Genomic DNA, 13109 nt, shown 5'->3' on the forward strand with positions numbered 1-13109 from the left:
CATTAAAAATGGGTCCATTACAATATTCGGTCCGGGTCGGGTTTACCATTTTGGTTGCAGGTGCTCGGGTCGGGTTCTAGTTGTCTCCGATTACGGTTCCGACGAGTCAACGCCGGTCATTGCCGGGAGAAATGACCCGATTAATCGACATTTTATGTCCATGGTGTGAGACACATAACATCATGTACTTGGTGCATGTGGCCATGCCAACCATATACTTGATGTAGCTAGGGGTACATTATCAAACTTGGGATGTGTGACCATGTGTTGCGCGATACCTCGTGTAGCTGGCCATCTTTTTTCCTTGAAATCTTGTTATAGATTGTTGTGCATAGCTGATTGGTAAATTGGTGGAGCCGTGGAGGATACAGACAAAATATTTTGAAATGGTAACAGTTACACGACAACCGAAGGAAGAAAAAAAGAGAGGTAAAGGATAGGTTGTGTAAGAAATTTTCATCTTTTTCAAGGCACTGAATGTGTTTTGACGGCGGAGATGACGCAAACGTGAATCTAACGGACCGTATACTCTGTAACAAAACAGTAACGTCTATGCTTATTTCGTCAGAGCAAATAAGTCAAATCTCAAAAATGCTTTAAAGAAAGGCGTCTCTCTCTCTCTCTCTCTCTCTTTTGCTTTTTTTAACACTCTCTCTCTTTCATTCATCATCCTCAAAGGTCTCTTCTCTCCCCTCTTCCTAACTCTCGGAGCTTTTTTTAATTCTTTTATTCTCAGCTTCTTGAGGTTGGTAATGGTGACAATCTGATTCTTTCTTCTTCTTCTTTTTTGTTCTTTTCGTGTTTAAGTTGAAATCTGGAATATGTATATATGAATGTTGCACTGTGGATACTGTTTTCGTTTTTGTTGGTGAATCTAAAGTTTGTATTTTTCCAGTTTTTTGGACTAAGGGTTCGTCTAGTTACGGCGTGCTGTTTATGAATTAGCTTGATTTCTTACGAATCTAAATAAAAATTAGGGATTTTGATGTAACGAAAGGATTAGTTATTTTTTTCGTTATGCCCTAAGCATGAAAGGTTTTGGTGGTGTTTAGAATTTGTGGGCTCTAATGATTTTGTCTTCTAAGCTGATGATTTATTACATTTTGGGTGAAAACAAATGTATGAAGTTATGAACTGAAAGAACAAGGGAACCTCTCTGTGTTCATTACGAAGCGCATTTAGATGCATTCAGATTTTTTGAAAAAGGCCTATATATGTTTTGAGGGATACTTTGATTGTTTTCTGATAGCAAAGTTTGCATTTTGGGAACTGATTGTTAATTTATTTGTAAATGGAGTCGTTTGTGTGATGGTCTTGGATGAACTGCTTATGCAGTAACTGACTCTTTGTAAACTCTCTTTCCACTTTTAGAGCTCATTATTCAAATGTTGATCCTTTATCCATTTTTCTTACTTCGACAGGAGCTTATCTAGCAATGGAAGGAGTTCCAGGGGTCAATCATACTGTTCCAAATCCTAACCATTATGACAAGTCAATAGTGCTAGATGTAAAACCACTGCGAAGTTTGAAACCTGTTTTTCCAAATGGTAACCAAGGTCCACCTTTTGTTGGTTGTCCACCTTTTGGTCCTTCTTCATCTGAGAATTCTCCTTTCTACCCCTTTGGAGCACAACAACCAACGCAAGATACTCCTGATCTCAACCAAACTCAGGAAACACCTCTTCCATCGTTTGTTCCACCTCTTCGGTCCTATAGAACACCTACTGAATCAAATGGCCCCAGCAGCTCCAGTGCAACTAAAAGAGGAGTTGGTCGACCTAAGGGAAGTGGTAATGTGAAGAAAAAAGAGAAGCAGGCTGCGGCCAAAGAGACGAATTTGGATTTTCAGGTAGTGAAAAGATTTAGTGCAGATTTTGATAGTGGGATCAGTGCAGCAGAGCGAGATGATGGAAATGGGTACTTAGTAAGTAGTGTATTGACGCGTTTTGATGCAGTTAGGAGGCGGCTCGGCCAAGTAGATTATGCAAAGGCAGCCACTGCGAAAGCAGCCGGTACTCTGATGAGCAATGGGGTGCGGACAAACATGAAGAAGAGAGTTGGAACGGTTCCTGGAATTGAGGTTGGAGATATCTTCTTTTCCCGGATAGAGATGTGTTTAGTGGGTCTTCACATGCAGACTATGGCTGGCATTGACTATATAACTAGTAAGGTTGGCTCAGGTGAAGAGCCTTTAGCAACTAGCATTGTTTCCTCTGGACGTTATGACGGTGACGCCCAGGATCCTGAGTCCTTAATTTACAGTGGACAAGGTGGCAATGCAGACAAGAATGGACAAGCATCTGATCAAAAGCTTGAAAGGGGTAATCTAGCATTAGAGACAAGTTTAAGGAAAGGCAATGGAGTAAGAGTCATAAGAGGGGAGGAGGATGCAGCTACTAAGACAGGAAAGATCTATATCTACGATGGACTTTATTCGATCTCAGAGTCATGGGTAGAGAAAGGCAAATCTGGTTGCAACACATTTAAATATAAATTGGTGAGACTCCCTGGTCAACCACCTGCTTTTGGTGTCTGGAAATCTGTTCAAAAGTGGAAGGAAGGTTTGACTACAATACCAGGCCTTATCCTTCCAGATCTCACTTCAGGAGTTGAAAGTAAACCTGTTTCGCTTGTGAATGATGTTGATGAGGAGAGGGGGCCTGATTATTTTACCTATATCTCCTCTCTAAAATACTCGGAGTCCTTTAAACTAACCCCACCCGCAATTGGCTGTTCCTGCAGTGGCTCATGTTCACCAGGAGATCTTAACTGCTCTTGTATCAGAAAAAATGGTGGTGATCTCCCTTACCTTAATGGGGTTATGCTAGTGTCTCGGAGACCTATGATATATGAATGTGGCCCAACGTGTCCATGTCATGCCAACTGCAAAAACAAAGTGATTCAGACCGGACTAAAATTCTGCCTGGAAGTGTTTAAGACAGAAAATCGTGGTTGGGGTTTACGTTCGTGGGATTCCATCCGTGCTGGTTCTTTCATATGTGAATATGCTGGTGAGATCAAAGACAAAGGCAGGCTTAGAGAGTACCAAGATGAGGATGAGTATGCTTTTGATACATCACGTGTTTATAACTCGTTCAAGTGGAATTATGAGCCTGCACTAGTAGATGAGGACCCTTCAGATGAAGTTCCCGAGGAATTTGATCTCCCATCACCAGTCCTAATCAGTGCCAAGAAATTTGGAAATGTCGCTCGTTTCATGAATCATAGTTGCTCCCCCAATGTTTTTTGGCAGCCTATTGTTTGTGAAGGAAACGGTGAGTCGGTTATCCACATTGCTTTCTTTGCCATGCGTCACATTCCTCCAATGGCGGAATTGACTTATGATTATGGGGTTTCTGCTACGCCCGAGGCCAGAGATGGGAGCTTTTTACAAGGAAAGAGGAAATGTCTGTGTGGATCGGAGCAATGTCGTGGTTCATTTGGATGATCTGAGACTGTTTATCTAATTCATACAATCCGTTGAATCCATTTTCCATTTGTCTCAAGACATTGATCCTTATGTGTGTAGTAATAAAGTACAAAACTGGTAGCGTTTGTTCTTCTTCGTAAGGTAAAAGTGGTTGTTGTTTTTGAAAATCGTGTATTGCTTGTTATGTGACGATGCATAACATATCTAATCTATGTACTGGCGCCGCATCGGCTTTAGGTTCAATGCTCATCATTTTGGTAACAAGAAACTCTATAAAGCGATTTGGTTATGTTTTAAGCTTTTTGTAACATTTTGTGTTCACTGAAACTCACTGTAAGAATGAATCAATGTTTGTTTGGTATTTGGTATTAATCGTCCATGTTCTTCATGTACTCCCTGGACAGCTTAGTTTCCATGATGAGCTTTTGTTCCTTTATCAGTGAGTATCCTGATTCCAGCAATGCTTCCATCGTTTGCTGTTCACACCATATCATTAAAACTTAAACGGAGCCAACGCTGAAAAGTTTTGAGAGAAAGATCACTGAGAATCCTGTAAGCATTTACCTCAGGGGGAATGAATTGAGGACCAGCTTCGGTCTTTTTACGTCTGAGAAGAGTTTTCCCTAGAGTCTCCATTCCTCCAGCTTCCTCTACCCACTATAAAAACAAAGAGATTAGCTATTTCACTGCAGAGTGCTAATTATTATCAGCTGGTTCGTAGCTTAAGTTACCTTAAGGATAGACCTATCATATGTGCGTGACCTCAAAGCACCATAGAAGTCAAGTGCTGGCAACAAAGATAGAAAGGGTAAGGAACTGTACCTATGTATTTTCTCAATTGAGATAGTAAATTATTTACCTTGATTTGGAAATGTATCTACAATGCTTATAACATCTTTCCGCGATATACCATCTTTCTCATACATTCTGCCAACAATGTTTACGATATCTTCACGAGTTGGCTGCCTGTATTTTTTTTCAGCACCAAAACACTTCAGAAAAGATTTCTCAGTTGCAGGAAAATGGATTGGAAGCTGTGTATTATTGTTACCAGTAGAACTTCTCCATTCTTCCTTCACGGATCAGTGGAGCATACAGTGTAGAGAAATCATTCCCTGTGACAATTAGAGGAACTCTATTTACAACGTCAGCTTCTCTCCAGTTTTGTCCCACACTTACCCTTGTAGGATTATCCGCAAGATTCATCAGAGTACCAACAACTATCTGGTTGTTCACTGTCATTTGTGTTTCCCCTAAAACGAGAGCAATAAACTCGGTTAAGATTCACCTCTGCGGAAAAAGAAAAAAAAAAGAGCAGAGCAGTCACAACATTGCTCAAAGTTGTCTGGAATATTGCTTTTTTACCAAATCTACCAAGGCCAGCATCAATATCATTGATCATGAGAACACTCATCTTCCCCTGCATTACAAGTCATCATCATCAACGTTCATGCCAAAGATAACTAGGTGTAGCAAGACTGCAAATGATAAGATTAGCATCTAACTTGATTTTGAATGACTTGTGAAGCTGTTCGATAGCGGTCACGTATGAGTCTTCCCGGTTCCCCTGTAACAGAATATTAGGAAAATCAGAACTTTCGATAGCACGATGGTCAGTGAAAGCATCCAAGTCCTAAGACATAGACACCCGGCGATATGAGAGAAAACAAAGTTAGAGAAATCACCAGCTCTATCGGATTCCAACTCTCCTGCAGACATTATAACTGGCTCAACTCCCATGGTTTTGAATATAAGTTCAGTTTGAAACGTTTTGCCTTGTCCTTTACCTCCCCAGATACCTAGCCAGCCCAATAAAACACCCACAATAATCAAGAGATGGTAGCAAAATTTCAAACACTGCTACTAAACAGAGAAGCACAAGGCAATCATTACCTAAGATCAATGGGATTTTTATATTTAAAGAAGGAGCAAGGTAGTTCTTCACAATGTGGACCGCTACAGAAATCAAACGAAAATCGACATGTTAAGGTAAAACGAAAGGTCACAAATGAATCAAAAGTTGCAGACTTTTAGGCAATCAAATATGAACCCTATCGTCAACTTATTGCTACCAATGTATTCCTTTTAATACTTTAAGCTTCACCAAAGCGTACAGGTCAACTTACCAACTTTATCCTGTCAAGAAAGAAGACACATGTTGTAAAACACTTGGTAACACACACATTACCACAATTTAAAGCATTGGTTTCAATTCTAAACGCATCCAAACAAGAGATTAACAAATAACAATGCTGCTCTTGTAAAGACTAAATGAGTTACCAGGAACGACGGGGCAATGTAATAATCTCCTTGAAGATGTTCAAATGACCTCGTCGCCTTCTGACGGTAATCAAACACAATATCAGCTGCAAATCAAACAGATATTACAACTTTTGTTAACACAATTGAAGTATTTGTAAACTTAACCAAAAACCAATTTTGAAAAAAGAAGAGACTTTACAATCTTTGCCAAGGAAGTCTCCAATGAATACATCATCGATCATGCCGCTTCGTGCTCCCACAGCTATATTAACATTATCAGCCTCCGCGCCAAGCCTATATAGATAATCTTTCCCTTCAGAATCTTTTACTTCCCACGACGACTGCTCCGATAACTTCTTCCGCGGCTTTGCGCCACCGTCATTAGCCACTTTACCGCCGTCATTAGAAGAGGGTTTGGAGCAAACGATCGAAGAGAGTTTTCTGGTAGTGATTAAAGTGTTGAATGTGGAAGACGAAGATGATTGTAAAGGTGGAAACTTGAAACGCAAAGATATGTTTGTAAGCGCCATTAAACCACCCCCAAAAAAATTAAAAGCTTCTACCTTTTTTTTCCCAAATTAAATGAAAAAAGATTTATACTTTTCTTACCCAAGATAGGATTTTGAAGAAGTAAGAGCCATTTGTTCTTAAAATCCATTCTTGTGTTCTTGTCTGATAAGTGAGTTGGCTAATTCTGTGGTTCTTGAAGTCAAAAGACTCTAGTTTTGGTCCCACACTTGTTACTACTTGCATAAACTATAGTTCAATTAGTAAAGAATGAGTATGAATTTTTGTTTGGTGGGTTTTGGATAAAGCTTGACACTAAACATTGTAACCAAGTTGATCAACGTGGATAATTCATCTTATAACCATCATTAATTTATTCATTATCATTGGTTACATGACAACAATACATATATCAACTTAATTACACATATATATATATATATTTAATGGTTTTCCCCTTAACAATACAACAATAAGACAACATTATAGAGAGATTACGATGAGATGGAGATGACATGATGAGAGTTTCACTGGTACAATTGGTTAGGAGAACCAATTAACGAGCTCGTCCGCGTGGCTGCCAGCTGGAGGAGGAGGCACATCTTGCATCACCTTCTCATGCCCTTTTGGATAGTATATACCCGTGCCTTCATGTGGCACCCAACTACTCGCCGGTGAAGACGTCTCTCCGGCGCCGTAGAAGCCTCTCATCGTCTTCACTTCCTCTCCGGCGCCGGAACCCTCCGTCTTGGCCGTCTCCCTCACTATGTCGTGCGATGCACTCTTCTTGTGAATCGATTTCCTAAGCATCGGTCTATATATATATGCAATTGCATGTGTTAATATATAACAGGAAACTAACTAAACAATCACACAACTTTTATTTCGTCAAATAACAATCATAGTTTTATGATCCTAGAATATGAATAGAGAGAAGAGTAGCATAGACAAAGAAAATGCATTTGCTCTACTCGACACTATATAGGTAAACTTACTTGACGAACATAGTGTTCATGGTTTGTGCACCACGAGAAGAGAAGGTGGAAGTCGCCATGTCAATCTCTCTATATGATCGATCTGTAACAATGTGTGTATGAATAATCGGATATGTAGGTGAATATACTAATATGTTTGTATTGATAGAGTTGCATATATATATATACTTACACACACATCATAGAATGTGAAAGGAATTTTCAACAAGATTTGAATAAAGATTATTAAAAAAAAAAAAAGTTTGAGGATGGAAGGAATGATGGAGAGGGATCAATCCAGATGCACACTCCCCAATGTAAGATTTATCGTCAGACCCATGCCTCTTTTTGTCCACGTGGCATAGTCCACGTCTTCTGATTTTGGATCATTCTTCAACGAAACGTATGCAGCATACACACATGATCATGATTTTTTTTCACTTGTGGCGTGTGCATGATTCATGACCCATTTTGACTTACATTGAGGCCTTATATTTAAAAGCCCGTTTAAGACTCTTAAATTTGAGGCCCATACTAGACCGGAATCCATATTGACTTTGAAAAAAGATTAATTAATGAAAAAATCTTAGATATAAAGCTATATTTATTAATTGTTGTGTGATTATGTTTTTTCTCTTCTTTCTCTCGTTGCTTCCTATGTTGTTGTTGTAGTTTCCTTCTTCTTCTAACTTTCTGAGGTAAAATTCTCATCTCTTTCCTGACCTTCTCTCATCATCTATGTATATGTGTACTTTGAATTTTTGGGTTTGTTTTACTTTTCATCTCCTTCTTCTGTGTTTTTCGTCTCAAAGTCACGTTTTTTTTCTTTCTTATCTAATGTAATTCGATATGTCGGTCTATATATACGAGTTTCTCTTCTTCACCGATGATCGTGATTTGGTCACAAAATTCGAGAGAGTTGTCTATATATGTTTTCTCTTTTCTAAAATTATTCATATCTTCTATATGATTTTGAGAACTAGCTATGATGTCAAAATTCTCAGGTTAGCGTGAGCCATCATCATGGGACTAGAATCTAAAGGAAGAGCTTGGTTTGGTAAAATCTACAACAAGTTGGAAACTTTACTTGTCGAGGTTGACTCTTTTACTTCTCAGGTACGTAAGTCCATTGTTTCGTTGTAAATTTTTCATATTAATTGATTAATTTTAGGGTAATGATGTTTTAGAGATTAAGTGATGGTTTTCTTATGTTGGAACAGAGCACGCTTTGTTTGAAACCTAGTGGTCTTCCGGGATTTGAATCTGTTAGATGTGAACCAAAGGAAGTAGCAGAACAGGGCCGTTCTTCTGTATCTTATAATGTGAAGCAACACCATGATGATCGTGTTGCTTCACCTCGATGTGAGAGTCTTTTTGATCCACCGTCACATCAGAACTTTGATATGCCAGGACATGTTGTGGTTGAGAGACGAGTTCAAGAAGATATTTTTCAAGAGAATTTATCAGCCTCCTCGTTCCCTAATGCTACTCATCTTGTTGATGAAGAACAATTAGTTACAGATGAGGAGTCTCAGGTCTTGTCTGATGGAGAAACACACTCTACATCTTCATTGCTTGAAGAGTATCATGATGCTAATCTGACATCAGCCATTACTACTGGTGATGAAGAACCAATAGTTACCGATGAGGAGTCTCAGGTCTTGTCTGATGCAGAAACACTCTTTACATCTCCATTACGTGAAGAGTATCATGATGCTAATCTGACATCATCCACTACTGTTGATGAAGAAACAATAGTTACTGATGAAGAGTCTCATATCACTAACACATTGACACCTCAGAAATTTTCTGATCAACCAAAGGAAGTTGCAGAGGACAGTTCTTCCGAAGCTTCTATTATGCAGCAAGACCATGACCCTGTTGATTCACCGAGTTGTAAAACTCCTTCTGATCAACCAAAGGAAGCTGCAGAGGACAGTTCTTCCGAAGCTTCTGTTGTGCAGCAAGACCATGACCCTGTTGATTCACCGAGTTGTAAAACTCCTTCTGACCAACCAAAGGAAGATGCAGAGGACAGTTCTTCCGAAGTTTCTATTTTGCAGCAAGACCATGACCCTGTTGATTCACAGAGTTGTAAAATTCCTTCTGATCAACCAAAGGAAGCTGCAGAGGACAGTTCTTCCGAAGTTTCTATTTTGCAGCAAGACCATGACCCTGTTGATTCACAGAGTTGTAAAATTCCTTCTGATCAACCAAAGGAAGCTGCAGAGGACAGTTCTTCCGAAGCTTCTATTGTGCAGCAAGACCATGAACTCGATTCACCGAGTTGTAAAACTCCTTCTGATCCACCTTCACATCAGAACTTTGACATTTCAGAACATGTTCTTGTTGAGGAACGAGTTCAATGCGATATTTTGCAGGAGAATTTAGTTCAACAAGATGGTTTAAAGGAGAAATCATCTGCCTCCTCCTCCTCCTCCTTGTCTAACGAAGAAATACACTCTACATCTCCATTTCTTGAAGAGTATTGTGATACTTCTCAGACATCAGCCTCTACTATTGGTGATGAAGAATCAATTACTGATGATGAGTCTCAGATCACCAACACTTTAACCACTCAAAACTCTTCTCCTGGAAGCTCTTTGGTTTTTCCAGGTGGGGATAGTGTAGAAGAAGTTAGAGTTAAATCCTCCTTGCCAGATGGAGAAATACTCTCTACATCTTCATTGTTTGAAAACTACTGTGATGCTAATTTGACATCAACCACTACTCTTGCTGATGAAGAACAACCAATAATTACCAATGATGAATCTCGGATCACTAACACTTTCACCCCTCATCCTGGAAACCTTTCGGTTTCTTCATGCGGGAAAAGTGTAGAAGAAGTTGGAGATGTATCGTGCAGAGATTTTGGTTCCACAGAATCTCAATCTACTCAAAGTTCTATGAAAAGTTTTGGGACAGAAGTAAAGTGTAATGATGACCCTGTTCTTCCTGCGCTTGGCATCTTTACGGATAATGATTCAAGTACGAATGATCCACTCTCCACCAAGATTGCAGATGTACCTGTTCAAGATAATGTGGCAAACATGAGATCTTCTAATGCGGGTTGGTGCTTCTGTTTTCTCTACTTTTTTAAGTTGTGCTTATTATTCTTTTTTTAAACCTTCAATTGGTCTCCTCACGCGTTTCTTTTGTTAGATGTGATGAATGAAAAATCTGATGTTGCTCCATTGGATATCAATGCATTGTACCACATTGATTTTCGGGAAGACTCCTCGTATGTTGACAACAATGCAATGCGTGTTAAGACCATTTCTCCATTGGATACCAATGCATTAAACAGCATGCAATCTCGAGAAGACCCCTTGTATGTTAACGACAGTGTGCTTTATGCAATGCATCTTAGGACTAAGAAACTCAGATCCTTCAAGGTTCTAAACTGCTTTCTCCCTCTTTCTCTTAGATATTTCTTTGTGATATATAAACTTGAACCTTACTTGATTACAGATTGTTCTGACTGATATTAGACTTGAATTTTGGCTTACATGATCCTTAATGATCTCTCATCGCCTAATTTTACCTGTTTCTACAATCAGCAGAGAAAGATCTTGGATGCTTTAACTTCAAAAAGAAGAAGAGAGAAGGAATATGAGCAACTTGCAATTTGGTTTGGAGATGCGGAGATGGGTTCTGATCTTGCCACTGGGGAAGACTCTAAACAAGTGAAAGCCATGGACTCCAAAAGCTCACAGCTACTTGAATCAGAAGATTCCCAATGGGAGCTATTGTGAGATTTTTTGTTCACCATATTGTACAAGTTAAAATAGGCCCTGTGATTTATCTTGAGTGAGACTCATGTTACCTTATTTAAACATAAATGAGCTAATCTGCTCTGTGATTGAAGCTTTTTTGACAGTGAATAACCAAAAACATATATCCTATATTTTCTTGCTTTTCATATCTGCTCCAAAACAAAACTTGATAAACTTGACCTTGACACTCCCCAAGAAGGGATCAGAATGAATTGCGGTGACTACGTAGCAAATATGCATAGAGAATCTCATTCCATGTGTCAGGAACTCCTGGCAAACACCAGTGGATGCAATCTCCATAGTTTTTAGGATCAGCTCTCTGTTCCTTTGTCAAGAGCTTCCCTCTCCGTTCTCCATACACAGTTGTATGTCCATCTTTCCTATATTCTGAGAGTTGTGTAATGTTCAGGAACGTGACATTTTCTCCAACTCTGCTTAGAACATCACCAACTATCTTCATGATTTCTTGATTTGATCCTGTGCCCCAATATGATGGTTTGTCTATTGGATATAACTCATCATAACAGGTTCCATCGCTCCCTGGATTCCACTCACAGCTCCTGCAAAAGATAACACACCAAAATCACTCTCCTTGTCTTTGGAAATTGAATATGCTTTCTTTAATAACCATCTATGATCTGTTAGTGTTACATACCATAGATGAGTAGGAGACATACTCGTGAAGAAAACTCTTTGCTTCTCGGGATTGATCTTCGTCTTAAACCACTTGGCCCATGTTTCTAACGCCATTTTATAAGCAGTCGTCACATTATACTCTCGGACATCACTGGTATCTCCAAACCTGCATCATATGCATATATATGAGTTTTCCTTCTAGTCTCTTTCTCCAATGCAAACTATTCATATATGGTTTATGCGTTATATAGCTTACGTTGCATTGATCTTAGGTTGATGCATCCACCATACATAGCTCTCAAAGATTAAAACATCAACGCCTTCCCAGCTCTTGCTATGTTTTTCAATGGCGTCGAGGTTAACCAACCTTTTGTGTACTGTATGATTAGTTGCATGATCTGAAATTGATTCCACGATGAAAGGCGCCCAGTAATACTCGATTGATACATTGTATTCCTGATCAATTGCATAAACTTTGGTGTAAGAAACTATATTTGCCTTTTCTTACCATTCATGTTGAAAATCTCTTACTAGGAACATGAGTGTTCTGTATTTATGTACCTCAGCTTTGAAGATCTTCATAGGAGGAATCCTGTGAAAGGACTTCTTCTTGTCAGGGATAACTGACTGCACCATACATACCATTGACTCGAAAGTGCTTCTTTGCACCGAGTCTCCTATGAACATCAGTCTTTTGTTCCTCAACACGTCCAACAGTTTCAGAGCATCGAACCTGAAACATCTCAGAGATTTTAAAACATTGCTCAAGTTTGGCTTCGCAAGAATCACAATATATGTTTTTTCTTTAATACCTGGGTAAGTCGCATGAGTTTGGTTTCCATCTCCAGTTCTGGTAATAAGAATCAGGCCGTCCGTTTCGTTGACATGTTGTTTGTTTGACTAAATAAGGACAGCTCTTCTCTGTATAAAGAGGGTAAGAGACATTGTCCCAAATCCATTGTCCTTCAAAGACATTGCAGCTCTCATCAAGCTGATCCTCTTTGGTGACGAACACTGCCTCTCTTTGTCTGAAGCCATAGAGTTGGAATATTCGACTCTCGTTACTCTTGAGTTCATCAAGGATCCACCTCACGGAACCTAGAACCAGAAGACTAATAAGGACAACTTGGAAGATGGATTGAATAATCCGTGAATCTGTTGAAGTTTGTATCGACATTTGAAACAGATTTAACGGAAGAAATAGCTCGTTTAGAACTTCTTCTTCTTGCTGTTGAGCACATGAATCTATGTTTGATGTTTGAAAGAAGCCAATATCTTCACGTACAAGCATCAAAAATTAACTTTGTTCCATGAACCACCAGTTGGTGATCCTTCTCTATTAGGTAGCATGTCCCCTTTTTTGTTGTTGTTAATTGGATCTAAATAGTGATATGATAGAAAACTAAAAAAAATAATTTTCCACGAAGGTCTCGGATTGAATTTTTAGGAGAAACTATTCTCTGATATGGCCCAGCAAAACTAGTCACCAAAGAAAATCCAGTAATGGCCATAGGAGAGCAATTA

The 13109-nt window shown here is 39.2% G+C and overlaps 5 protein-coding genes across 9 annotated transcripts; 2 read left to right on the forward strand and 3 right to left on the reverse strand.

Moving 5' to 3' along the window:
- Positions 1 to 523: 523 nt before the first annotated feature.
- LOC104715829 (histone-lysine N-methyltransferase, H3 lysine-9 specific SUVH3) lies at positions 524 to 3698 on the forward strand. Of its 3 annotated transcripts, none has more exons than XM_087467506.1 (2): positions 524 to 745; positions 1422 to 3698. In XM_087467506.1, exon 2 carries the CDS (start codon positions 1436 to 1438, stop codon positions 3446 to 3448), a length of 2013 nt encoding a protein of 670 aa, XP_087323632.1. In that variant the 5' UTR covers positions 524 to 745; positions 1422 to 1435; the 3' UTR covers positions 3449 to 3698. The 3 variants fall into 3 exon arrangements, with proteins under 3 accessions (XP_087323632.1, XP_087323633.1, XP_087323634.1); XM_087467507.1 differs by having other exon boundaries at positions 567 to 755; XM_087467508.1 differs by having other exon boundaries at positions 628 to 678.
- Positions 3683 to 6388, reverse strand: LOC104712918 (ribulose bisphosphate carboxylase/oxygenase activase, chloroplastic-like). Of its 2 annotated transcripts, XM_087467509.1 has the most exons (12): positions 5892 to 6373; positions 5711 to 5796; positions 5557 to 5566; positions 5324 to 5386; positions 5116 to 5229; positions 4936 to 4997; positions 4796 to 4850; positions 4482 to 4683; positions 4290 to 4396; positions 4162 to 4217; positions 3995 to 4087; positions 3683 to 3906 (listed from the first exon to the last, which is right to left on the reverse strand). In XM_087467509.1, the coding sequence occupies exons 1-12, from the start codon at positions 6220 to 6222 to the stop codon at positions 3799 to 3801; spliced, it is 1287 nt and encodes a 428-aa protein (XP_087323635.1). In that variant the 5' UTR covers positions 6223 to 6373; the 3' UTR covers positions 3683 to 3798. The 2 variants fall into 2 exon arrangements, with proteins under 2 accessions (XP_087323635.1, XP_087323636.1); XM_087467510.1 differs by lacking the exon at positions 5557 to 5566 and having other exon boundaries at positions 5892 to 6388.
- Positions 6389 to 6549: 161 nt separating this feature from the next.
- LOC104712919 (uncharacterized) lies at positions 6550 to 7354 on the reverse strand. The gene is made up of 2 exons (XM_010429914.3): positions 7195 to 7354; positions 6550 to 7013 (listed from the first exon to the last, which is right to left on the reverse strand). The coding sequence occupies exons 1-2, from the start codon at positions 7251 to 7253 to the stop codon at positions 6743 to 6745; spliced, it is 330 nt and encodes a 109-aa protein (XP_010428216.1). The 5' UTR covers positions 7254 to 7354; the 3' UTR covers positions 6550 to 6742.
- A 419-nt stretch (positions 7355 to 7773) lies between these two features.
- On the forward strand, positions 7774 to 11095 carry LOC104712921 (uncharacterized). 2 transcript variants are annotated; one of them, XM_010429917.2, is made up of 5 exons: positions 7774 to 7871; positions 8178 to 8289; positions 8394 to 10242; positions 10336 to 10568; positions 10737 to 11095. In XM_010429917.2, the coding sequence occupies exons 2-5, from the start codon at positions 8197 to 8199 to the stop codon at positions 10926 to 10928; spliced, it is 2367 nt and encodes a 788-aa protein (XP_010428219.2). In that variant the 5' UTR covers positions 7774 to 7871; positions 8178 to 8196; the 3' UTR covers positions 10929 to 11095. The 2 variants fall into 2 exon arrangements, with proteins under 2 accessions (XP_010428219.2, XP_010428218.2); XM_010429916.2 differs by having other exon boundaries at positions 7780 to 7871; positions 10734 to 11095.
- LOC104712920 (protein trichome birefringence-like 31) lies at positions 11004 to 12941 on the reverse strand. The gene is made up of 5 exons (XM_010429915.3): positions 12398 to 12941; positions 12147 to 12318; positions 11842 to 12041; positions 11605 to 11751; positions 11004 to 11509 (listed from the first exon to the last, which is right to left on the reverse strand). The coding sequence occupies exons 1-5, from the start codon at positions 12874 to 12876 to the stop codon at positions 11152 to 11154; spliced, it is 1356 nt and encodes a 451-aa protein (XP_010428217.2). The 5' UTR covers positions 12877 to 12941; the 3' UTR covers positions 11004 to 11151.
- Between the last annotated feature and the right edge of the window lie 168 nt (positions 12942 to 13109).

Source organism: Camelina sativa, chromosome 9 (genome assembly GCF_030686135.1).
Source record: "Camelina sativa cultivar CO46 ecotype springtype chromosome 9, ASM3068613v1".
NCBI classification, from domain to species: Eukaryota; Viridiplantae; Streptophyta; class Magnoliopsida; order Brassicales; family Brassicaceae; genus Camelina; species Camelina sativa.

Excerpts from the sequence above, each read along its gene's own strand:
- LOC104715829 (XM_087467506.1), top strand. The coding sequence starts at position 1,436 with ATGGAAGGAGTTCCAGGGGTCAATCATACTGTTCCAAATCCTAACCAT.
- LOC104712918 (XM_087467509.1), bottom strand. The coding sequence starts at position 6,222 with ATGGCGCTTACAAACATATCTTTGCGTTTCAAGTTTCCACCTTTACAA. Across the intron at positions 4,998-5,115 it reads GTTGGAATCCGATAGAGCTG|GGGAACCGGGAAGACTCATA; the intron begins GTGATTTCTCTA and ends ATTCTGTTACAG. Across the intron at positions 4,397-4,481 it reads AGAATGGAGAAGTTCTACTG|GCAGCCAACTCGTGAAGATA; the intron begins GTAACAATAATA and ends AAAAAAATACAG.
- LOC104712919 (XM_010429914.3), bottom strand. The coding sequence starts at position 7,253 with ATGGCGACTTCCACCTTCTCTTCTCGTGGTGCACAAACCATGAACACT. Across the intron at positions 7,014-7,194 it reads ATGAACACTATGTTCGTCAA|ACCGATGCTTAGGAAATCGA; the intron begins GTAAGTTTACCT and ends ATATATATATAG.
- LOC104712921 (XM_010429916.2), top strand. The coding sequence starts at position 8,197 with ATGGGACTAGAATCTAAAGGAAGAGCTTGGTTTGGTAAAATCTACAAC. Across the intron at positions 8,290-8,393 it reads TTGACTCTTTTACTTCTCAG|AGCACGCTTTGTTTGAAACC; the intron begins GTACGTAAGTCC and ends ATGTTGGAACAG. Across the intron at positions 10,569-10,733 it reads AGAAACTCAGATCCTTCAAG|CAGAGAAAGATCTTGGATGC; the intron begins GTTCTAAACTGC and ends TTCTACAATCAG.
- LOC104712920 (XM_010429915.3), bottom strand. The coding sequence starts at position 12,876 with ATGCTTGTACGTGAAGATATTGGCTTCTTTCAAACATCAAACATAGAT. Across the intron at positions 12,042-12,146 it reads TGAAGATCTTCAAAGCTGAG|GAATACAATGTATCAATCGA; the intron begins GTACATAAATAC and ends GCAATTGATCAG. Across the intron at positions 11,510-11,604 it reads ATGTCTCCTACTCATCTATG|GAGCTGTGAGTGGAATCCAG; the intron begins GTATGTAACACT and ends TATCTTTTGCAG.